We start from the raw sequence: 25,876 nt of genomic DNA, 5'->3' as shown, positions 1-25,876 counted from the left end.
TAGACTGAAGGCGTGTAAAATGACAGTCAAATGGATCTGGGTTCACAGAATGGAATACTGGATGAATGGTAGCAATTTCGGGTGGACAATAATTAAATCGACTCTGTAGTAGTTTAAGTTGTAAAGCTTTACAATACAGTAGATGGCGGTAATGCAACATTAAGGATGCAAACCGCTATAAAAACCCAAAGAAGAAGAAGTATCAAATTTGTCCAAGTGTGTTGCCGTAGCTAACGCTTTCACGACCGGACCGCTCGCGCATGCGCATAACGGATTCTCTAGCTGGCACCGAATCGGTACTCGTCTAGTCTCTCATGGTTAGACAGCTGGCTAGTACTGCGCGGTCAGTCTGTCAGTCGCGGTACAGCCCGTGCGTGTGTGAGCGAGCCATCAGAGGAGCGTTGTCTGTCCTACGTAAGGTTGAAGAATTGACGTACAGCAGCTTGCGTAAACACCAACAACAAACATGGCGGACGGTGAGTTATTGTTGCCCAGTGAGGAGGCGCGTGCAGTTTTCTCTCTGTTCTTTTGCATGTGACGCTCACACTATGACCCCGCGCTGTCAGTTAGCTGTATGTCTGTTATTTACCAGTACACGCACGCACGCACACACACACGGCAGGGCTGTGTAACTATGCTAAGCTAACGTTAGCTTAGTGCCAGATCCAGCATGATGCTAACGTTAGGGACGGGAGGGAACTAATCTCGCAGTAGCCACCCCTCAGATAGTCGTGTCAGACTTCCCTCCATTCCGGGCGAGAAGTCTGGCGGCATGGAAACTAGTCTCTCCCTAGCCGCAAGTTCGTGACCCTACTACGTACTCCGTATATTATAGTATACTCGTGCAGCAGTCAGGGTCACACAGCCTTCTCATAGGCAATAAGGGGGAAAGGCTGTTCAAAGCGCTCTCCTACCCGGCTCCGACGTCCGATTGCAGATCCGAAGATATGATAGTCCTCCTAGGAAGGCAGTAATTTAGCCAGTGCTGTTAAAATGATACTGCTGCGTGAAACAACCGTTTAAGAGCAGTCTTTCCTCAGCCTGTGCTGACTTTACAGCAGGGTCTGTTTGATCTCACTATCAGGTGCACCGCTTGCACGCGGCGAGCAAACACATGCAGTCACATGGAGACGGCGGCTCAGTCAGTACGTTTACATGCACAGTTAAGTCGAGCTATGGTTATAGCTTGATTAGGCTATTTACTCGGACTACTGTCCTTGTCTCAGTATACATGCACGGGTGGGAAATCGATTTTTTTGATGGAATCATGTTGCCTCCGCTACGATAGGTGCACTCTTTCCCCGCAGGCTCTGCCAATTCTAACAACTGGTCCCATAATGGAGCTATTTCCTTAAAAATATGATATAATTATACAAACGTTTCCCCTCAAAACGACCACTTCTGGCCCATATACTAGTGTGGCGGTGCACCCTGTGTATTTTAGTGATAGGACATTATTTTTGCTGTGTTGTGTTTATGTGGTCGAGCGAGGTTGTGTGTATGTGGAGAGAGAGCGCCGATAAACGAACGTTCAAACGCAGGGATGGTCAGGTAACACAAAGCTGCCCCTTGTTAGCTCAATACAGTTGAAACTAATTCCATAAAAAAAAATCTAGACAGATTTAGCTCTACATCAACGAACTTCACATTTAGCTTTAGCTAATCGCTCCCTGGCTGCTAACGTAACAGTTTTACCAGTGGTGTAGTCTACCTTTTTTCAGATGATATACTGACCCCCCGCGCTTAACCGGAAGTGGGCGTGGTTTCGGCAGGAAGTGGGCGGAGATTCGACCCATTTTTTGTTGTTGTTGTTCCTCCCCAAATTTACAGAATAGACCCCTTATATGACTACGTCACACTGACATCACACAGCGTCGATGCGCAAGACGGAGGCAGAAAGACAGACTCCGCGCAGCCCTGGCAAGTAGTTTTCCAGTGGCTGGAAAACTATTCGAGCTAGACATGTCTTCGTGTTGTGCAGTGGGATGCCAGAATCGGAAAGCTATTATAGCAGAGTATTCGGGTCCGCCTATTCACACTTGCTTAATAAAATAATAAACGATAGAGCCAGGCTGTAATGATATAACAAGCTTCTCCCCACATATTCTGTTCTACGGCAACTCGAGGGAACATACACAGCCTCGCACACACGCAATAGAACACAACACAACACTGAACAGTCTGTTACACTATCAACAAAGCAAGGACTAAAGTTTTACCGAATCCCATCAACTCATACTGCTTTTAATGCTAACCGTAGGCGTCTTTGGTTGCAAGCCGAAAGAGGAAATCGTTAAAAATGCCCGACATTGCAGTGCTCGCTCATTTCATATCAGGTAAGCTGTAGCTGTAGGCTGCTAGTAACAGCCACATCGCTCGGTTAGTTAACAACCAAGTAACGTTAAATAATGTCATTATTGAGTTGAACTGATTGGAACGAAGACATCATTAAAAATGCCCAACTTTGTAGTGCTCATTTCATAATCTGGTAAGCTGCCTGTAGCTGTAGGCTGCTCAGCCACATCGCTTGGTTAGTTAACGACCAAGTAACGTTACATAATGTCATTATTGAGTTGTGTGCATTATCAACATAACAATATATCTTTGCAAGTTACAGAATAATTATCTACGCTATCCCCAGTTATAAAGGAATGCACAATATGTATTGCTGGCCACTCTAGGCTTGGCCAATTGACAGCGCCAGTGCGTATGGGTCTGTAAGACATATCCCATTAACCAACGTTAATTTCGATGCATAACATTGCTTATCACTAGGCGATAAGCTGTTGTAGTAAGCCGAGAACTGCATTTTAAAACTAAAATCTAACTGTGTGTCGCAGATGGGCACAGAGCAGTCCTGACAGCGGGGCTTTTACACAGTTCTCTGTCTGTCAATGCTGGGCTCACGGCTTTTGGCCTACACGATGCGCGCGCAGCTGCAATGTTGATAGCTGTATAAGGGGTCTATAGCTTCAGAACTGAGCTTTGGATCAGTGTTTTTGATCACAAGAGTAAACTATTTACAGAGCAGGAACAGATTTTTTAAAATTAATTACATTCAGTCAATCAATGAATACATCACATGCAGTATTTTTTAAGCAAAATGCATCAACCCCCCCCCCACACACACACAAAGTCCCATTCATAACAATCATTATAGTATGCTGACTATAGCATAGCATAGACATTGTTAAACTCGCATTCCAGAAAGAACGATAAGGTTAAAGCAAATCAAACACGCCTGGGATTTGCAATCCCCTGCTGCTGTTACAGTAACGTTCATAATAACGTACATGCGACTTACCAGGTATGGCGATATCATCAGGTAACGTTGCGATAGCAGCTGCCTCATCACAGTCCTCAGGATTCCTTTCTGTAACGTTATTGTCATCTACAGCTGCAGTGGCAGGGCAAGCAGGCCTACGAAAACACTGAAAGTTTGAGTTTGCTTTCGCTTCATTGTCGATGTGTAACGCTAGTAGCTTGTACTATCGAATACGGCGTCTCCTCGCCTGGGCAACTGTTTTGTTTGGTTGGTAGGCAACGTCACGGCTACGTCACGCTCGACGGAAGCCACTAGGGTCCAAAAGTCCGCGCTTTGTAACACACAGAGCACACTGGGTGAATTTTATGAATGGAAAGTGAAAACGATACGTATCATAGCGCATTTCCCCGCGCACATACGCAAATCTGAGTCATTTCACAATGTGTGTACGCCGTATACCTGCATATCACGTAGACTACACCACTGAGTTTTACACGCTGTTCGACTTCCGCGTCAAAGAGCGCTAGCGCATACGCTGATCGCCTCGTCCAGGTCCAGTCCAACTGGCCGCAGGAGTAAATCGCCTTCCAATCACATTATCTGGGTGTGTTAGTCCAACTTTTATAACTTCGATTTCAGTCGAGCTAACATGTTTACATGCATTTCAAAAGTCCGGTTTTAGGCGGACTAACGCAATAATAATTATTTTTTTAAAGTGCATGTAAACTAAAAATTAATATTCAATATATATATATATATATATATATATATATATATATATATATATAATATAATAATAATTCTGCATATATATATATATATATATATATATATATATATATATATATATATATATATATTATAATTAAGGACGGTAAATATGGTTGATGCTAAAGTGACCCCAACCAATCACCACTCCTCATGTCCCTCTGGCTGATTCATACATGGATGGATAAGGAATGAAATAAATTAATCCATTCATTGACTATAAGGATTCTGTGTGGCCTACTGTAGCTGTAACAATGAATGAATCCACTAGGTGGCGGTGATGCAACACTTAGATGCCAACCATGATGCCAACATCATGGCGCTCAACAAGACAGCAGAATACATCTTCTATGCATGGGCTAGCCAAGCTAGAGGAGAAAGTGGCATGCAACTATCTCAGAACAAAATAAATTGCCGGTTTGGAAGCACTTCAAGATCGCAAATGATGATGATCCCAAACAAGTGCTTTGCCAGTTCTGCAAAGTGAAATTAGCGTACCATCATTCTACTACTTGGCAAATCATTTGAGAGCTGTAAGTAACATTACGTTAGCTCACTTGCTAACAGGGAGTTCCCCTCAACCCCTGCTGCACCTGCTGCTTGTTAAGACTCCCCAGATCGAGAGTTAACGACCAGGTAATATGGACTGTCTATAAGCCTGAAGTGTGCGTCAAAGACATAGGTAAGCTGAGACATTTGTTGTGAATAATTCTGCCTGAATAGACCTTCTTAGCTACGGATGTGCAAAGTGAAAGTTAAAAAACAAAATTTAGGCAGAGAAATTACGTTTTCAACATCCGAGCAGCTGCTCGTCAGCCTTCCTTGGGTATGTTCATAAATTCATTCTGAAATGGTCAGAGATCCAGTCGTTCTGATTTCTGTCTTTCTGAAAAAGCACTTTCCCAAAAGTTTGTCTTTGTTGTTTGTTGGGTGCCTAACTATACTGTACACATGGCTGAGGCTGACTATTTTATTTTATTCTTATTTTATTTATTTTACAATAAGAGGAGACTTGAAATTTAAAACTGTGAGTATCTTTTGTTTTAACATATTTTTGGTTGAAGTCAGATTTCAAAAGTGAAGTAATTTACTATGCTGATGCTCGTCGTTGCAGTGCAGAAAGTGAGTCCAAGTGCAGGAACATTATGTCTGGTTGGTTCTCTACTGCCAGGTTCACTGTTAATAATTACATAAGTAATACAGTAATTACATAATAAGTACAATTTGAGTACTGCCTGTGCAACTTTCATTGCAGTTACAGTGTTTCCCCTACCATTCTACAGGCCTGGCGGGCCAACGACGCCCCTGCCAGGCCAGAAAAACAATTGCCAAAAAAAAGAAAAAGTAATCAAATCAGATATTCTAATATTCGGGGAAAACCTCAATAGAATATTCGAATTTGAAAAAATCGATTCGAAGAAAGACAGCCCTAGTACTAGGGATGGGCGCGAGTACTCGGGTACTCGAGCACTCGTTCATAATCATAACGTCAGTATTCGAGTAACGTTTCTGCTGTTCGGGTACTCGCCCCACTCCCCACCCCTTTAAAAATGGTATAGAAGATCTACGCACGCATCGTCATGTGGATCTGGCAGCAACCAGCAGCAACTGCACGGCCGATACAGATACGATACTCGATACCTAATGGATAAGAAACAGAATGTCCACAAGGTTGATCACATTCACAAATTCAAGGTTTAGTAACACCCTTAACAGTCACTGTGGGATTGAAGGACACCTTTTTAAATGTGTCTCTCTGGTGGTAGAAGACCACCATATTAACTGAATGTTTCTGTGTTAGAAGAATAACGCCATATTAACTGAATGTCTCTCTGTGTTAGAACAAGGCCATAATGTAGGCCAGTGGTTCCCAAATGGTGTGTCTTAGGACAAGTACAGGTGTGCTTTGGGATTTAGCATTATTGCAACTACAAATATAGCCTAAACAAGTGGGTGTGTTGCTGCTTTGATGTAGTAATTTTGCAAAGTTTCAAATTAATTCCTAGAGTAATATATTTTGTCAAATTCTATTTACTAAAAAAACATTTAGAGTGATAAGAGAAATAGAGGCTATTTTGCACCAATAGACTTAGGCTATATAGGTGTGCTTTGAGATTTTGTCATGCCCTTTGGTGTGCCATGGGCACAAAAAGTTTGGAAACCACTGATGTAGCCTATCTCTATGCATCTCTTAATACAATCTTTCTCTTTACACTCTTTACAAATTATATAGCCATGTACATTGCACTCTTCACAACATCCTGTGATATCAGTCAATGTTTGAGACAGGTCCTTTGCCTGTCTCATTGAAAATAGAAACACAATAGAAAAACTGCAGCACTGGCACAGCACACTATAGGCTATGTAAAGGTGCTCTTATACTCGAGCAAAGCTCCGTGGGGGTGGGGCCCCGCGAGTCTCCGTGAGTCACCGTGTAGACCTCGCGCTGGGGGTGATGCCATTATACTCAGAAAGTGATCAGCATGTATTGTACAGTACAATGGTGAGAACAGCCCGTGAAAAGTCGCAATGAAACTCTGTGCAGTACTGAGTGTGCTTTCACTCTCAAACGACCGCACATCAGCACATGAAGGACTCACCAAACTTGTTTTTACTGAAAGCCGTTTTTACTTCTCAGCCCTGATAGCCTACTACTCTGTGCTGCTTTTAATCTCTCTCAATAATGCTCTCAACACAACACATTTACTTGGTGAAATGACTACAAACGAACAGTTGCAAATCTAAGTTTATAGCCTACCACATGGGTCAAGAAATGTGGCGAAAACACAGCTCAGTGTTCAGGGTTCAGTGGCTCGAAAGCGGACATGTTTGGAGAGAAGCCGTGCGCTGCTCGCGCTGTGAGGAAAAAAATGTCGCACCGCGCGAGTGCCCGACGGAGCTAGCGAATAACCACGGCCAACATATTTACGTCATTTGACGCGCCCGCCCCTCGCTCCACCCACGCGCCCTTCACGGCAGGGTGAGCATAATTCCCCCTTCTGATGGCTCAGACTGAAAAGTTAGTAGTGTGTCTGTCCAGTAACACACGATAACATAGTAAGGGTAACCCAGGTTATTTATTTTGTTGCGACACATTACAGATGTCACTCAAAGGCCACACGCGCGTGCTTTACCGACTGCTCCTGAACGCGTCATGTGCACTGAGCTGACTGGAGAGAGGATGCAGCTGCGACTGTTTGTCTGCTCTCAACTCCGTTAATCTCACTTTAATCTTCATAACAGCGGCTCATTACCCGTTGTACACAACGTGCGCTACTGTAGTTCTGCACAAGCATTCGCGGGTCTCTCCTCCTTTTACCGACTCTCTCACTAATAGAGCTGGGTATTGGTTCAAATTTCAAGAATCGATTCGATTCCGATTCACAAGGTTGCGAATCGATTCATTTAGATTAAATTTGATTAAATTCCGATTCGATTAATTTCAATATCGATTTGGTTAGTGATACCAAAACGCGTTTTTTGAGCTGTACGCTGGATTACATGACTGTCCAGTTATGTAACACAGGGGTTCCCAACCTTTTTTGCGCCAAGTAGATACAGTACATGGTAGGGCTGCACGATATATCGTTTACACATCGACATTGCGATGTGCGCATGCGCGATAGTCACATCGCAGGACGTGCGATGTCAAAAGCAAATTAACTCGTCATGTTGCTTGATAAACTCTCACTTTAGGGGTAGCCTACTGAGTGAAATGCAGGCTCTCTCAAAGGAGAGAGACACCCCGCTACTGTACTCACTCATTTAGTGCTTAGCTTCAACACAACAAACATGCACAGAGACCTAAATTGAATTATCTTTTGCTTATGTTGCGTTGCTGACAGTAGCCCGTCTGTAAACGATGTGGTTGCGGAGGCAGACTTGTCCACAGTTTGCAGCGCACTCGCATACAGCAGGCTGGCTGCTGTAACTCAACATGTCCGTGGAGTGGAGATATTTACTCTTGAAACACCAAAAAGCAAGACCGCAACTTATGACACGAAGGCTGATAACTGAGAAGTTGTCCGTGTTATCACTGTGGCTGTCTCTCCCCTTCAAGTCTCTGATGTTGCATCACATGATAGCAGTAACGTTACGGTAGAGTTAATCATACATAGCGACTTATTTACACAAAACATGTCAGTGAAAATAAAAAGAGAAGAGACATATCTGGGCAATTAAATGTATATTTATTACTTTCCACGAATGAATTGTTTGTCACCGGTCGGCTGCATGTGAATCCTCGTCTCTCTGTACTGCCAGCCTTGCGCTCAAAAACCGGAACTCCGCAGATGCGGAGTGTACCACTTGGTCGTTTCTGGAGGGGGTTTCCGGGGGGTCAGACCAAGTGTGTAAAGTGGCAGGGGTGTTTCATTGTTGATTTATTGAAACGTTAGAAGAACGAAAGAAGTTGAAAGCAGTGATTATAATCAATGAAATCTAATGTTTTTCTGCAAATAGCATAATTGGGAGGTAGATTCTGGCACTCAATATTAGGGGTGGGCAATATATCAATTGTATATCAATATTGTGATATGAGACTATATGGTCTTAGATGTTGGATATGGTAATATGGTGATACAGCATACATGTTGTCTTTCCCTGGTTTTAAAGGCTGCATTACACTAAGTGAAGTGTAGGCTAGTGACATTTTAAAGTATGTAGCCTAAGTCATGGAAATCCATTGGTCAAAATGTGTATGCACCCTGATAGATGACGCTCTGAGGCCTACAGTATAGGCGACAGCCCAGTGGTTGAGAAACATTAAAATACCTAATTTCCCCTCCAAAATCAGATGGACTCCTCTACAAAATCATCCCAATCATTCTAGAAGTATTCTTTTCTTTAAAATAGAGCTATTCTGGTAATCTGGTGAAAATCTGTATTTTTTTCATATCGCAATATATATCGCAGGGGCAGGGAATATCGCAATGTCAGTTTTTTCCAATATCGTGCAGCCCTAGTACATGGGGAAAAAAAGTTGCAGACCTGTTGTCAATTTTAATGGTTTTAGTTACACATATATTTACTCACCAGGTGGTGACAAAGGGTAAATAACAGCCTTTTCATCTGTCAATAAAGACACTTTCACAATTATGCACAGTGATTTGATTTCAGTCTATATAATTTCTAAAAGTAGATATTAATGATCAAACATTTCCATTCATGTAGCCTACAGTATTTATGTTTTTGTTTCAACTACAAACATAAATAAACGTCAACTTGAAACTATGTTTCAACTACCACACACAGCATAATATTTTAGCCTGTTTATTAAAAAAAAAAAAAAATCGATCTCTGGACATATGAATCGATAATCGAGGATTAAAATAAAAATCGATTAAAAATTGGAGAATCGATTTTTTGAACCCAGCCCTACTCCCTAATCTCACCGCTGTTTACATGCTTTTCAGATGGGCTAGCTAACACAAAAGCACAACAACGACCAGTTAATTGACAAGTGATTGTACCGAACTTTGGGAACTTCCAATACCGAACAGTTTTTAATACAAAAGTATTGAAATTTCGGTATACCTTGCAACCCTACTGGGAAGCAAAACATGTCGTGAAATACTCAAACTCCCATGGTTCCTGTCGGCACTAGGAAGCTTTTCCTGTCCTCAATACGGCACAGGCTGTGGAAAGACTGCTTTTAAATGGTTGTTTCACACAGCAGTATCATTTTAACAGCACCGGCTAAATTACTGGCTTCCGTTTCCGTATGAGGACTAGTCAAGTCAAGTCAAGTCAAATTTTATTTATATAGCACCTTTCATACACAAAGGCAATTCAAGGTGCTTTACAAAAAAATAATCGAAAAAACAAGCAGCAAAGCAATGCACATATAAAAAACACATAAAAAACACAGCCGACAGTTTTAGTTAAAATATATACTCAAATTAACAAACATGAAACATTATTTCTGTTTTAAATAAGTTACAAGGCACTCTTCAGTATTATTATTACATGTACAGTCCATTTGTTGGAAATGTACAGGATTTTTTTTTAAAAAATTACAGGCCGAGAGAGGCAGTAGTTTAGTAGCAGTTAAAAGCAAGAGTAAACATAAAGGTCTTTAGCTTGGATTTAAAAATAGGCAGAGTAGGGGCAGATCTAATGTGTTCAGGGAGTTTGTTCCAGTTATGAGAGGCATAGTGGGAGAACGCGGCTTCACCATGTTTTGATTTGGTCCTTGGGACAATTAGTAGACCAGTGCCTGAAGATCTCAGGGATCTGGATGGTTCATAGTGTAGAAGCATTTCAGAGATGTAATGTGGGCCTGACCCGTTGAGAGATTTGTAAACTATTAGCAGAATTTTAAAGTCTATTCTAAGATTTACTGGCAGCCAATGCAGGGATTTGAGAACTGGTGTAATGTGTTCAGCTTTCTTGGTTCTTGTTAGAACTCTAGCAGCCGCATTCTGAATGCTGACTATCATATCTTCGGATCTGCAATCGGACGTCGGAGCCGGGTAGGAGAGCGTTTTGAACAGCCTTTCCCCCTTATTGCCTATGAGAAGGCTGTGTGACCCTGACTGCTGCCTGCACAAGTAAATTATAATATACGGAATACAGTAGTAGGGTCACGTTGGGGCTAGTCTCTCCCCAGACTCAAATATTACGTTGACCTACGTTCGAGCTTCAGCTTTCAAGTCGCAAAACCATGGATGCTAATAGCCGTTAGCTGTCTAAGCTAACAGCTAATAACAACATTAACGTTTAGTTGTATGGGTTTAACCAACTATTGTATTGGTATGCTGATTGGTCTGAGAGCTTACTATTGTTAAATAAATGTGTAAAAAATGCTTTTTAACCCATTTATACCTAAGTGCGTGCTCTAGAATGCCACTCCAAACCTAATGCACGTTTGAAAACAACCCCTGTAAACCTGAGGTTTTGTGGACAAGTTGACAGAGCGGTCGGCGTTCACAAAAAGCCTAGCCGCTCCATCACTCTTCCGGGTATATGACGTTATCATCTCCCCTCCAGAGTCCCTTATCCGCCCATAGACTTCCAGACTTGCATACGTATTTACAACGCAGATGCCGTTTTGCACCGGGCGGCGTGAATGAGGTAAAATGATGTGGAGCGAATGACGTGATATTCACCTCAGTTGCTATTATTCGCTCAAGTTGAGTGAAGTAAACCTCGAGCGAGTACTTACAGCAGGTGGACCACATTAGAGCAGTGAATTGATCAGAGTGATTGTCTGTGTTGCAGATCACGTGGATGCAGATCAGTCGATGGAGGGACACACTGCGGTGAGTCATACAGTTAAAACAGTTAGTTAAAACAGTTAAAAAAAAACAGTTAAACAGTTAACACGTTCACTGCCGTGGACGAGTTAACTCATCAAAAAAACAACAACGGTTGACTGCCGTCGACGAGTTAACTCGTCAAAAAAAAAAATGTTTTTCACGGTGGGACGTTGATCAAAGCCCCCTACATCTCCTATAAAAATATGGGAGCCACCGAACGTGTACAACCCATTCCACCGACCCACTAAGTGGCGACAGTGCTCTCCAGACTAGAGAAAGCCGAGCAAAAACAGCAGGAAAAACCGTGAGGAAACCATTCTCATGGCGAAAACGCTTTCGCACTGAGAGCTGGCGCACAACGGTGGGGGATTCCAAAAATAGACTCTGGGTGCAACACACTTTGAAACACGCAGCAGAAAGCCCAGAATCGCACGCAGCTTCATCAAAGCTCACAACCGAAACCCCAGAAACGAACGAGCCCGATCCAGACTCGCCCGACGAGTAGTCTCTTAGAACAGACGAGTTGGCTTCCGCAATTTTCAAATGCTTCCGCCATACCGTCTGTACTTCGTGGGGGAGAATCATGCACCAACCGGAATGGGAAGTAGAAAGGCGGGTTTTCCGCTCATTAGTCCAATCAGAATCGCAGAAAGGCGGGTCTTCCGCTCATTAGTCCAATCAGAATCCAATATGCCGCATTTTTCGTGGACACACGTGTCGTGATTGGTCGGATTCCGTCGAACTTCTTTCCTGTCTGAAGGTTTTTTTTCCCAACTTCCTTGTGCATGTTCTGGGGGTGTAACGTACAGACTGTGTATAGCTGCATTCGCCGGATGTAGATGAGACAGTCTGTTTTAAGAGACTACCCGACGAGCGGCCGCCAGGCAGCACAGACAGGCAGCAGAGACTCGCCTGTGACACACGCTGCAGAGCCACCAGAGACACACCCACGGAGGGAGGAGTTTGAATGAGAGGGGGGTGGGGGTGCTGTTATATTGGAGGAAATTACTGTTCAGAACTATTGTTTAGATGTCTGATGTCTCACTGATGCCAAAAATAAATGGTTAAAGTGACTGTTCTGCCTGTTCTATCGAATTTCACAAAAAGGCATTTATCTCAGCTTTCCTTCTCAGACGCTGAAACCATGCTGTATTCAACTGCTAATGCCTACATAACAGAACATGATAAAAAACTAACTCTTTTAGACTGTTGGCAGCGAATGTGTTAAAAAAACAGTAAAAAAAAAGGTTAAAAAACAGTTAAAAAAACAGTTAAAAACAGTTAGTAGACGGACAAGCCCGTCTTTTATTGTCACACCAACACACCAACACATACATGCAGCCACAAACACACACTCATGCTGACGGTGGCCGGTGAAATTTGTCCTCTGCATTTAACCCATCCAGGCTTGTCCTTTCCTCCGAGGGGCAGGCCAGGAGGAGTGGTCGCTTTTTTTTCCCACCGCCCGGGGACCAACTTCGGATGTTGTCGTCACTGGTCGGATGACGATCTTCTGCATGTTTTTAGTGGGGGGGTTATGTACGGAGGAACACCCTGGGGAGCACGGGGAGAACATGCAAACTCCACACAGAAAGGCCCTTTTGACGAGATAACCCACCTGGGCAGTAGGCACTGAAGATATGGGGGGGAACACAACCCCAGCGCCCACAGCACCCCAGGCGAGAATCGAACTCAGGACCTTCTAGCTGTGAGGCGACAGCGCTACCGACTGCACCACCGTACCCCCGCATACACTGTCAAAAAAGATGGCCGAGTGTGACGTCACCCGTTTTGAAGCCTCTGGTTTGGCATTTTGCCGCGTGCAGAGCCGGCGTAACCAGTGCCGGTCCTGACCTCCCAGGGGCCCTAAGCAAGATTCTGCAAAGGGGCCCTCCTACCTGGCCATTTGCCATCCCACACAGTCACACCTGACACCTCAGTGCTCCCACTACAATCTGAAGCTGTACCGGGGCTTTGTCTTTGTCTTCTCTGATTGGATCAAAATTGGCACCGACCTCAAACTATCCAATCAGAGAAAAGTTGACATTTTCTTGGAAACAGAAGGTCAGATCGCGATCCCTGTAAAGGACTACCGTAAATTCCGGACTATAAGGCGCACCGGTATATAAGCCGCAGCAGCAAAATTGACTGTTTTTTACATATATAAGCCGCACCGGACTATAAGCCGCGGGTGTTTTGATGTTTAATTACCATATGTAAGGGTTCGTGCACAGAGAGGAATGTCGGGAAAGAGATGGCTGTTTGGGGAAGCTCCCATTTATTAACATTTCAACAAAAGGTGCTGTCAACAATCAAACCAGGTACCATAATCCTTGTCTTCATCTTTTAGGTGAAGGTGCAGCGTCAAAAACAGAGTCAGAGTCAAAGTCAAGTCACTAATCCTCGTCTTCCTCTTCTTCCTCCGTACTGAAACCAGCAAAGTCCTCAACTTCAGTGTCGGAAACGAACAGGTTCAGGGTGGCTTCGTCAACCACTCTCCTCTCTCCTTCGTTGTCACTCTCAAAACCAAGGAACTCCTCTTCGTCACTGTCGGTGTCGGAATCGAACAGCCTCTGAAGGCGCCCAGCTGTGCCGGCGTCATCATCACGCAGCAGTCCAGCCTTTCGGAACCCGAATGGAGTTTGTGGTCTTGATGGCTGCTTTCACGGAATCTGTTATATGAGCCCTCATGCTGTCGAGAACGAGCAAAGCTTTTTTTTGGTGAAAGAATCCTCCAGGGCGCTTGACGTAGCACTCAGCCAGCCACTCCTTCATGACACTTTCCATCATCCACCCTTTCTTGTTGACTCTGAGGCATATCCCACTGGGAATTTTCTCTTTCGGCATCGTAATCCGCTTAAAAATCACCATTGGCGGCAGCTTTACTCCAGATGCAGAGCAGGCCAGAACACAAGTGAAATTCGTTCTCTCGTGCCCAGTGGTTCTCAATGTGATCGACGATTCACCTTTCTTGTTAACAGTCCGAGTGAGTGGCAGGTCGAACGTCAAAGGCACTTCATCCATATTTATGATCTGCTCCGGTTCGATGGAATATTCCTTGATCTTCCTTTGTGTGAATTCGCCGAAGTTTGTGATTTTCTCCTGGTAGTCGGGGGAGGGAGTTGTTGGCCGAGTGGCCGTTTGCTTACCGTAATTACCATATGTAAGGGGTCACGCACAGAGGGGATTGTCGGGAAAGAGATGGCTGTTTGAGGAAGCTCCCATTTACCGTATTACCGTAACATTTCAACAAAACAACATAACACAACACCACCTTTGTTTATTTTTACAGTGCACACAGTGTCCGCGGTGTGGTGAAAAGAGGGCAAGAGAGGAAATTAAAACAGAAGTGGATTTATAGTTAGAAAGAGTGCTAAAAAAGAGAGATTTTATTTGTATTTTTTTTTTTTTTTCTGAAAAAATCCATAGATAAGCCGCACCGTTATATAAGCCGCAGGGCCAAAAAACGGGGAAAAAGCCGCGGCTTATAGTCCGGAATTTACGGTATATGTATCCGTGAGTCTCTACGAGTTACGGTTGCAGAGATACGTCCGCCCTGCCTGCAGGACTACAGGAGAGAGATAGAGGACAGTGGGGGGTTGGGGGTTTCAAGTCAATATATAACACTTATTTGAACACAAAAACATAGCTGAAGCTATGCAGCTTTAATGAGCAATGTGCATCCAGATTGCCCAGTATGCCCAACATTTTTTATTTAACACATTCACTGCCAGCCGTTTTTTTTTTACTGTAGGTAGCTTCTGCCAAAGGTTTTTTTTGAGGATTCTGGCTCATCTTTCAAGACCCGAGGATTCTTTTCTGCTAAGATTTTGTGAACACAAAATATCTCAAAAGAACTAATAGAATGTGTGCTTTCTCTGTCTAAAAGAGTTAGTTTGTAGAGTTAGTAGTTATGTAGGCATTAGCACTTGAATACAGCATGGTTTCAGCGTCTGAAAATTTAAGCTGAGATAAATAGCTTTTTGTGAAATTCGATAGAACAGTCACTTTAACCATTCATTTTTGGCATCAGTAAGACGTCAGACATCTAAACAATAGTTTTGAACAGTAATTTCCTCCATAACAGCAGGAAACCCCCCTCTCCTTCAAACTCCTCCCTCCGTGTGTGTTCTTCTTGGCTGCAGCGGGCGTGTCACAAGCTCGTTTCTGCTGCTGCTGCTGCTGCTCCTGTCTGCTGGCGGCCGCTGGGCAAGTCTGGATGGGCTCGCTCGTTTCTTGGGGTTTCGCTTGAGAGCTTTGATGAAGCTTTTGCGATTCTGGTCTTATTTATGCTGCGTGTTTCAAAGTGTGTTGCACCCATAATCTATTATGCAAATTTGCAATCCCCCACCGAAAGCGTTTTCGCCAATCCATTTTACAGTATGAGAATGGTTTCATCGCGCGTTCCCCTGCAGTTTTGGCTCGGCTTTTTCTAGTCTGGAGAGCACTGTCGCCACTTAGTGGGTCGGTGGAATGGGTTGTACACGTTCGGTGGCTCCAATATTTTCATAGGAGATGTAAAAGGGGTTAATCGACGTCCCACCGTCAAAAAAAAAAATGTTTTTTTTAAGACGAGATATCTCGTCAACGGCAGTCAACCGTTTTTTTTTTAAGACGAGATATCTCGTCAACGGCAGTGAACGTGTTAATATTTAATCAATAGCTATTTAGTCAATGTCAATCCATTGCTTTCCATCATGCAGTAGCCTACTCCAGACTTTTAACTCATTCACCGCCAAAGACGTCTATGACGTGTTATCAGGAATAGCCATCCACGCCAAAGACGTGTTTGACGTGTTTTTGTTTTTATTAGTGCAGCGCGTAGTTCAAACACTTCCCCAGCCTGTGACATGTTATCAGGTCCCTAGCCTCAAAGACGAGCCGACAACACGCGATCAAACACATACCGCAGCTGTTGTTTGAAATGAGCAGGAGGATAAACAGAGAAACGCGCTTCCTTGTGCAGAGGAGAAACGCCATTGAAACACCCCTCGGCGCGCTGCACTGGTCGCCTTGCTGCAGGGCGAACCTGGATTGATTTGTTCGCGGTAGTCAAACCCGTGACGAACATGATCGATCCGGTTCCAGCGCCTGGTCCCAAAGCCAAGCCGGACCCGTTCCTGTGTCGCAGCATTCGTCCCAGCCCGAACGAGAGGAGGAAAACGATGCAGCAGAGGCAGAGGAGGCTAGACGCTGATCTCAGACCAGATGGGTGTTCCCCTCCTATGCTAATTTGCGGGGGAAGGAGGTGCGATCCAGCAGCAGCTGTGGACAGAACTCTCTCTCTGTGTGTGTGTGTGTGTGTGTGTCTGTGTCTGTCTGTCTGTCTGTCTGTCTGTCTGTCTGTCTGTCTGTCTGTGTGTCTGTCTGCACACTCACACTGAGTAAACTGTATTGTTGAATGTAAAAAAAGCACTTCATGTATATATATATATATATATATATTTTTTTTTGTTGTCTTTTGTGTCATAACGAATAATATTTACATGTCTGATGTCAATACAGTTCAAAATAAAAGAATTGAGAGCGAGTTCTGCCTGAGATTGTGTGCTTTACAAAAATGGCCTTTTCTCCTGTTTGTCTTCTCAGAGAGACCTTTTTGGTGAAAACAGGGTGTATATAAATGGCTATAAGTAGAGTACAGAACATGCTAAAAGCTCACTTTTTTTTTCCTGGTGAACCCAGAGACATACATCTTCATTTTGAGGTATTGCAAATCACTTTGGTGCTAATAGATAATTTACTGTGGGTCTTGAAAGATGACCAACAATTATGAAAATCTTTGGCCTGTGCTAAATATTGGCAGTCCTAAACTGGCCATGAATGAGTTAACTAAACCTTGACTGAGTCTGATAGACTAAATGTTGTCTTTAGGGCTGAACGATTTGGGTAAAAAATCTAATTTCGATTTTTCAGACCGATATTGCGATTTCGATTTAATTTCGATTTTTTTTTAAATTCAAGTTTGAGTGCAATATTAACTGTAATAAATGTAAAACACAATGGAGCATTTGCCTACCACATTCAAACATCACAATCAACAAACTGCTCTATATTATAATGCAAGGATGAGAACTTGGATAAGAATTCCTTCCAGCAACATTTATTTGCTTTTAAACAACAGCTGCAATTCTCTCTGTGTAGGGTTAGGGTCTCAGTCTGAGGACACAACTCAAGTTTTAAGTCTTTAACAATAAAAACAAAACAAAAAGCACCAGCATCGCCGCAGCTCTTGAAGTAACTGCCCAAGGATCGCTTGGCCTTTTTTGCAGCCGATGGCCTGCCTCCTTCCTGTGCTGCACTTTGAGGCACAGCAGCAGCATCTGGGGGTGATGGCAGCCCTCTTCTCCTGCAAAACACAGACACAACACAGACACAACTGTTAAGTTTCACATTCATGCAATTCACAGCACACACATTCATTCGCACATCAAATACGGGGCACAGGGCAGCCTATATACACAAGCAGTGTTTCAGTGAAGCCCTATTTTGCAAGGAAAGGAAGGGGAGAGCGGGGGAGGATGAGGAGAAAGGAGAGAATTAATGCAGGTTACCTTTAGTGCCACCTGCACTTGTTCCATCTCTCTCTTCACCCGGGCCTTGATTTGTGGCACATTCTCTGCACTTATGTAGCTTGTTCGCAACTTTTCTGAAAAACAAAATAATTAACCAAATTATTCTATAAGTACTACATACTGTAGCTGTATTGCATTTTTAAGATTGGAACTAATTATACTAATAATGATGATGTAGGAGGGAGAGAAAGTAGGGAGGAGAGATGGGGAGGGAGAGAGCAGAACGCTGGGAGAGAGGACATTAGCTACTACAGAATACTATTTCCCAGACTGACAATATATTAGCTATATAATATATTGGGGGAGGTAAAGAGGCGCATTTAGACATTACTGTAGGCTTACCAAGCTAACATTACAATACAAGTACTGCATTCAGGCAGAGTCAGACTGAGAATGTAGGAAGATAACCAGAACATGTAACGTGAGCTAGCCAGTTAGGGCTAGCAAGCTAACTTTACTAGCTAAATGAGCTATCTCCTTAGGGAGACAGCTAGCGTTAGTAAAGTTAACTTGCTAGCCCCAGCTGCTAGGCCAAATAACGTACCGATGGCGAGGTGTAGTCTGTGATCCATCTGTCCATCTCCATAGCTTTTATGACGTTTGAAGCGTTGTCGGTGGTTATGCACCGCGCTTGCATAACACTGTCTTTTGGTCACTAACCGATGCTCTGAATCCAAAGTACCGGTAGTTCCAGCCTTTCTTCGGTGCTAAATCATCCGGCGGCTGCTTCTTGTTCTTGTTCGGCTGAAGCCATTACACTTCCGAGTCTTGTTAGATAGCTGCCCTTCCATTGTAGAGAATCCAGTCATAAAAAATCCAGTCAGAGTGAATAATGTGTCAACTTTTGTAAAGTTCGCTAATCGGCTCGCTAGCTAGCTATATTCTGCAGACTGCAGCTAATGCTTTCTCCTTTCTCCTCCATCCAGGCACGTTTGATACTGCGTGCTGCGTAAACATACGTCACATCTACTACGGCGTGCTGCTGCTGCGTAACGACGTCACGTCACGTGTACCTACATGCAGTCATTTCACATTTATAATGTTAAATCGTCAAATCGCAGCCTTTGCGATTAATCTACCGTAATTGCGTTGTTTCAAATCTCGGTTTCGATTTAAATTCGATTAAGTAATCTTCGATTAAGATTTAAATTAAGATTAGTTGTCTTGTTTATTATTGTCAATGCATTTGTGGGCCTTGTTATTGTTTGTGTTTTCCTGTTATTGCGTCTTTTTTGTGCACCACCACCAAATGTGAATATAGCTAATTTCCTCTCTGAGTCTATCTATCTATCTATCTATCTATCTATCTATCTATCTATCTATCTATCTATCTATCTATCTATCTAGTATCTATCTATCTATTAGAGCCATATGAAATCCGTTTTATTTTTTTCCAAATTCCATTTTATTTTTCCCCAAATTCAGTTTTTTCCATTTTAATTGTTCTGAATTCTGTGTTTTGCTTTTTACGCTCATTTTACCATCAGAAATAATGTCTAATATGTGGGGATGAATAAATGTCCACAATTTAATAAGATATAACAATGAATTTACATAACAGTGCACTATTTTTAACAAGTGATTCAAGTCAGAAATACAGTAGATGACTGTACAAAACATTCTATATAATTTTTATGTTTGTAACGTGCTTTTAAGCTTCTCATTATGTACTTCATGTAAAGAAAAAACAACTGTAAACAAAACATTCACTTCAAACATAAGAAGATGCTTCAAATACTATTTTATTTTGAAAGTTATAACAGGAAGTGGTGGTGTTTATCTTTGCTAACTTGAACGAGTCAACGTGAGTCTAGAGAAAGAAGAAATTGTGTAAAAACGGCAAGTGTCAGCTGAATAAGAATACACAGCCACAATTGAAACTTTTCCAGCTTGTCCATCATGTGCAAAAGTGGATATTTTTCGTCTTTCATTCCCTGTTGCCATCACTACAGTCGGAAGGCTTGACTAGGAAGGCAAGTAACATCAACACTGATAGTGATAACTGTGTCTACAAAGTATTTAGCTAAACAGTCAATTGAGCTAACGTGATCAAGACAGTCTGCAAGTAGTTAACGTTATGCTAACGTTTTAAACGAACAACATAACAGAATTAAATAGAATAGGGAGAAGGTCTAACGATGCAGAATCATTCACAGCTGACATCTAACGCTAACGTTATACGCTACTTCACCGCTATTGCTGGAATGCTTGGAATGCGCTTGTTAATGCACTCGTTAACTATAGTTACGTTACTGCAGAGTGACAGAGTCCACTGTATAGCCGCGTGTGAGGGAGAGAGTGTGTGAGACGTCACCTTATTAACATTATATATTGAATTTCAACCCAATTATGGCAAATTTTGCAGTATTCCACATTTTACAGTAGATTCCATTTTTATTGGTAAATTCCGTGATTCCGTCTGCGATTCTGTTAACGCGGATTTCATATGGCTCTACTATCTATCTATCTATTAGGGATGCACATTTTCCGCAAACTCCAAACTCGATCATTGGTAACGTTAACAATCAATCAATCGATTAATTGTAATAAAAAAATAAAATAATCCAAACCATACCAAATGCGTTTTTTTCCTCAATAAAACGTTTATTTATGCAGCAGCAACGTATTGTATATTTCTCACAGCATTGCATAGCATACGCTATGAAACACATAAAAACGTGGAGGCATAACTTTTTAGACATGTCAACATTTGCCCAGAATCCCCGTCACGGCCGCAGGGGCTCACTTACCCACGCAGATTGTGACGCGAGGTTACTCCAGGCGAGCCAATTTATCCGAATGAACACTGTTCTACTTGAACAGCATCTTATGACTTGTCTGAAAAGGGCTATAGTGATGTAGCCGAGTGCCCGGGTCCGCCTATTACTTACACTTTGTTAAAACAATAAACGAGAGTCAGGCTGTAACGTTATAACACTTTTCCACATTCATTCTCAGTTAGCTCCTAGTATTAGCACACACCAGCTCTATGGTCAACAACATCCCACTTCCTATTGTACGGCAACTCTTGAGGGGACAAACACAGAGCCTCGCATACACGCTAACACAGTCTGTTAGAGTGATATCATTGCGCCCTCTGGAGGATCATTGAAAAATTATTTGAAAACACCATTTAATGCGTTGCTTTTATGTTTTGTTTTGATCGAGTAATTTTTCTTTGCTCGAGTAAATCCTTAACAAGCAATTAATCGAGTTTCGATTAATTGTGTGCATCCCTACTATCTATCTATCTATCTATCTATCTATCTATCTATCTATCTACTGTATCTATCTATCTCCATCTATCTGTCTGTCATGTCCCATCCATCAGGCATGCAATGACCCAGTCTTATTTTTTTCTGCCTGGTCTCCACAAGTTGCTAAATGCTAGTGTAATTTTGCAGCTAGCTAGGTTAGCTATAAGCAAACACTGACAGACAGACTAGAGAGATATGCATTAGCCTACAAGCTGCATTAGCGCATCAACTTAACGCTACGTTGCAGAAGTCACAACAAACCATTGACAGTGCAACAGTGGTGACTGAGTGAGTGAACACATTTCGCCTACCTGACCGCTGTTTGTCACAGTTCACTTTCACGTTTTTTATTGCCAGAGGGTAGGGTCACATTCATTTTGTGATAAAAGCGTCAAAGTTGGCAACATTTGCCTCACATTTATTAACTCATTCATGGCCAGTTTAGGACTGCCAATATTTAGCACAGGCCAAAGATTTTCATAATTGTTGGTCATCTTTCAAGACCCACAGTAAATTATCTATTAGCACCAAAGTGATTTGCAATACCTCAAAATGAAGATGTACATCTCTGGGTTCACCAGGGGAAAAAAAGTGAGCTTTTAGCATGTTCTGTACTCTACTTATAGCCATTTATATACACCCTGTTTTCACCAAAAAGGTCTCTCTGAGAAGATAAATTGCAGAAAATGGCATTTTTGTAAATCACACAATCTCAGGCAGAACTCGCTCTCAATTCTTTTATTTTGAACTGTATTGACATCAGACATGTAAATATTATTCGTTATGACACAAATGAAAAAAATAAATATATATATATATATATATATATATATATATATATACATGAAGTGCTTTTTTTTACATTCAACAATACAGTTTACTCAGTGTGAGTGAGTGTGATCATAGAATAGAATGCAGAGATCAGTGTAGTCTCTCTCACACACACACACACACACACACACACACACACACACACACACTCCTTACCGCGAGATCATCCGGGTCCTGTCGCATTGGAATCCAGTCTTCCTCGCCCTCGACAGGAAAGTGGCCGTGCTGCTTCGCTCTGTGTGAAAGCCATTTCTGTGGCGAGGCTGCTGTTCTCCTCCAACTCACACAGTTGTGACTCCGTCTCGTCTCTTTCGGGCTGGGACACAGGAACGGGGTCGAGGGACCAGGATCGATCATGTTGGTCACGGGTTTGACTACCGCGAACGATCGATGTCCGCTGCCCTGCAACAAGCCGATCAGCTCGTGCAGCGCGCCGAGGGGCGTTTCAATGGCGTTTCTCCTCTCTGCACAACTTCACAAGGAAGCGCGTTTCTCTGTTTTCTGTTTTTCCTCCTGCTCATTTCAAAACAACAGCTGCGGTATGTGTTTGATCGCGTGTTGTCGGCTTGGCTTTGTGGCTAGGGACCTGATAACATGTCACAGGCTGGGGAAGTGTTTGAACTACGCGCTGCACTAATAAAAACAAAAACACGTCAAACACGTCTTTGGCGTGGATGGCTATTCCTGATAACACGTCAAAGACGTCTTTGGCGGTGAATGAGTTAAGATTGTGTCAAAATTGCACCAAATTCGGCACTGCACTATCTACCCCCCTCCACCCCCCAAGCACACTCCCTGAGTTTGAGGTCGATCCGACGAACGCTTCTCGAGACCGGTGAAGTACAGACATACATACAGACGATCCTGCCTTTATTAGATAAGAATACAGTCTATGGTCCTATGATGCAATACAAATATTAATTTGTTAACTAAATGTAACTTAAAGTGATTCCAGTAGGTTTGTGTGAACTCATGACCTGTGACCTCATGCTGTTTCAATCTGCTGTTCTCCCAGGTGGAGAACCCTCATGCTGAGTATGGCCTGACAGACAACATCCAGGTGAGTGTGTGCGTGTGCATGTGTTTGTGTGTGTGTCTGAGTGTTAAGACCAGTTCAGACCAAAGTAAACTTGCAGCTGCTTTTTGATGTGGCGGCTCTGCAATGTTCTGAAACTTGGAAGCTTACACCAACTACACGAGACGCTGTATCGTTTCCATAGCAACCATTCTGTATAGCCCTGTCACTCAAGTCCATGCAGTGCACACACATTGATTGTCTAATAACACTTTTATTTCGAATAAGGATGGAATCGCGTGATGCGATATGCCCCCCTCGTTCAGGATCATGGCTGAACGTGTAAGTGATCAAAAGCATGGCTACACTTCACAAAAGTCAAAGATAAACCTGAAGCGACATGCCATATAGCTATGTCACAAGGTGATTGCTTGTAAGACTGGTAACACACTCTCAAGGATCAAACATCTCCATCATCAGATCAAACCAAAATGCAGTACCTTGGACTGTCTTTGTCAGGGAACACCGTCAAATGCGCCTGCTGTTTTGGGTCAATCATCATTAACCGAAGGTATCCATCGTGCACGCAAGTCCCGTTCGTTGACAATAATAATGAAATTGATAATAATCGAAAAATATGCAATCCCAGTGATGAAAGTCGTTTGTTGCGTCCTGCACTCTGACACATGACATGGCATGACATGTAGCCCATATGGTGTCCATCCATATTAGGACAATGCATCAATGTAGCCTACATGATGGGTATTCAGTGTGGGTATTCAATGTGTATTCTGTAAAAAGAAAGAAAAAAACTGTTTGCAATGCACAGTAAATGTGTGTTTTCACAGCAATATAAAATTGATATAGAGAGGAAATTACCTGTTTATCTTCCTAACAGTTTGTTATACATAATAGCAATGCAATTTTTTTTTTAAATCAAAGCAAATATTTAAATTAAAATACAACCATTATTTCCTAATCATTTGAATTGGGGCCCACTCATACTTTCACACCTTAGTGTGAAAACGAAATACTTCAACAATTCATTGTCGTCTCGTCTTTCCACCAAAGTATCGATAGTAGTATAGATAAGGACCCGATTCGTTAAGCAGACTCGAAATTGCTATCAATATCAATACAAATTAACAATCCCCATCCCTATAGTATAGTTGTATAAGCGAGGAAAAAAGATCGGATTGTATCAGTATCGGCAGATAGTCAAGGTTATGGGTATCGGATTGGTATTGGACATGAAAAAGTGGTATCGTGCCATCCCTAGTGATAACCCACCTTTTGAAGAATATAAAATTGCAAAAAAGCAAGTGAAGTGAAACAGTTGCAATTAGTTCCTCCTGGGCAGATTTATTTTAATGTTTCATTTATTTTCATGATTTATTCTATAATTTTTCCATTTTCCCCTTTCTCTCAAGTACCCCCTGTAGTACCTCCACGTACCCCTAGGGGTACACATACCCCAGTTTGGGAACTACTGGACTAGAGGATATTAGGGCTGCACGATATATCGTTTACACATCGTCATCGCAATGTGCGCATGTGCGATAGTCACATCGCAGGACGTGCAATGTCAAAAGCAAATTAACATGTTGCTTGATAAACTCTCACTTTTGGGGTAGCCTACTGAGTGAAATGCAGGCTCTCTCAAAGGAGAGAGACGCCCCGCTACTGTACTAACTCATTTAGTGCTTAGCTATGGAGTCATTCTTATGCCAAATATCGAGAGCTCGATCAAACATAAGCACGAGCGTATTATATTGTTTCACACGCGCAAATACATACTCACACTCGTGCAATCTTACATCCTGCGCGCACAAAGACTGCACAAGGGCGCTCAACAGGCAGCTGTGCACAGAATACATATCTAAATGCTTTCTAACTACTGTACTGTATGAATTAGAAACTGTAGCATGTGCTTAAGAAACTTTATAATACTATAAAGATCAGACTCTCCGAGCTTCCTGTCTGTGATGGAAGCTGTCATCAAGGTCGGAGGAGGTCCGTGTTTACAAGATAACAATTTATATTCTTTTTGTCGTCATTATTATCAACCATTAATCCCCCTGGCATGTTTGTGATTGTGAAAATTGTGATTAAGCTGGTAGCCTAATACCCAAAGTATTCTGGATACCAGTGTAAGGCTACAGCCCCTATGTATCTACTAGGGGTGCACCGATCGATCGGCACGCAATCTGTATCGGCCGATTTTGACCTCAAATATGTGATCTGCTGCTGCAGATATTTCTTTATTGTCGCCGATCGCATAGCCGATCATGCTGCACGTGAGAAACATGAGGCAGCCCATTTTCATGTCTTCAATGTCTATCGTTTAACTTTCATATTGTGCGCTAACGTTTATATCATTGTGTTGCAAAGCACACGCTTTGCTTTTGTCAGTGTACTCACCTCCACACACCACACCAGACTGTCAACAAACCCCTTGCGTCTTTGAATCACACACATCAGCTGGTGATTACAGCAGACTCAGCAGAGAAGTTACCTCCAGTCCTCCCGCCTACCGAGGCATTTGCATGCTGTTAAGTCCGTGTTTGATCCATATTTGCGTGTATCCTCCTAACGTTAATAGCTCCGGTTAGCTTTAGCCGCTTTAGCTTAATCGATAAAATAGTTAACTTGGGTCGAAGATATTTTTCTTGTGTAACAGGGAAATCCCGGAAAATTGAGTATTTTTGTTGAGTGAACTGAACTGCATTGAACTGGTAACATGGAAATCCCGAAGTGGAGTGATTTTTGTTCTTTTATAAACTGAACTGAGGGAACTGGACTACTACTAGCCATTTAGTTCAACACAGTCTTGTGCTCCAATTATCTCACACACAAAAAATCATGTTGGCGGTTTCCTTTAGCCTACAAAATATAAAATATTGATG

At 42.6% G+C, this 25,876-nt stretch overlaps 1 protein-coding gene across 1 annotated transcript in view; it reads left to right on the top strand.

Annotated features, from left to right (window-relative positions):
- The first annotated feature begins 258 nt into the window (after positions 1 to 258).
- The window catches only part of dpy30 (dpy-30 histone methyltransferase complex regulatory subunit), a 38,207-nt gene continuing 12,589 nt past the window's right edge, over positions 259 to 25,876 (top strand). Inside the window, exons 1-3 of the mRNA XM_083635351.1 lie at positions 259 to 476; positions 11,255 to 11,295; positions 22,971 to 23,015. Coding sequence (XP_083491477.1) covers positions 467 to 476; positions 11,255 to 11,295; positions 22,971 to 23,015 — 96 coding nt within the window. The 5' untranslated portion in view covers positions 259 to 466. The remainder of the gene's footprint in view (positions 477 to 11,254; positions 11,296 to 22,970; positions 23,016 to 25,876) is intronic.

The sequence above is a fragment of the Poromitra crassiceps genome (assembly GCF_964638095.1).
Source record: "Poromitra crassiceps genome assembly, chromosome: 4".
Taxonomy (NCBI): domain Eukaryota; kingdom Metazoa; phylum Chordata; class Actinopteri; order Beryciformes; family Melamphaidae; genus Poromitra; species Poromitra crassiceps.
This window is presented reverse-complemented; position numbering and strand designations above follow the sequence as displayed.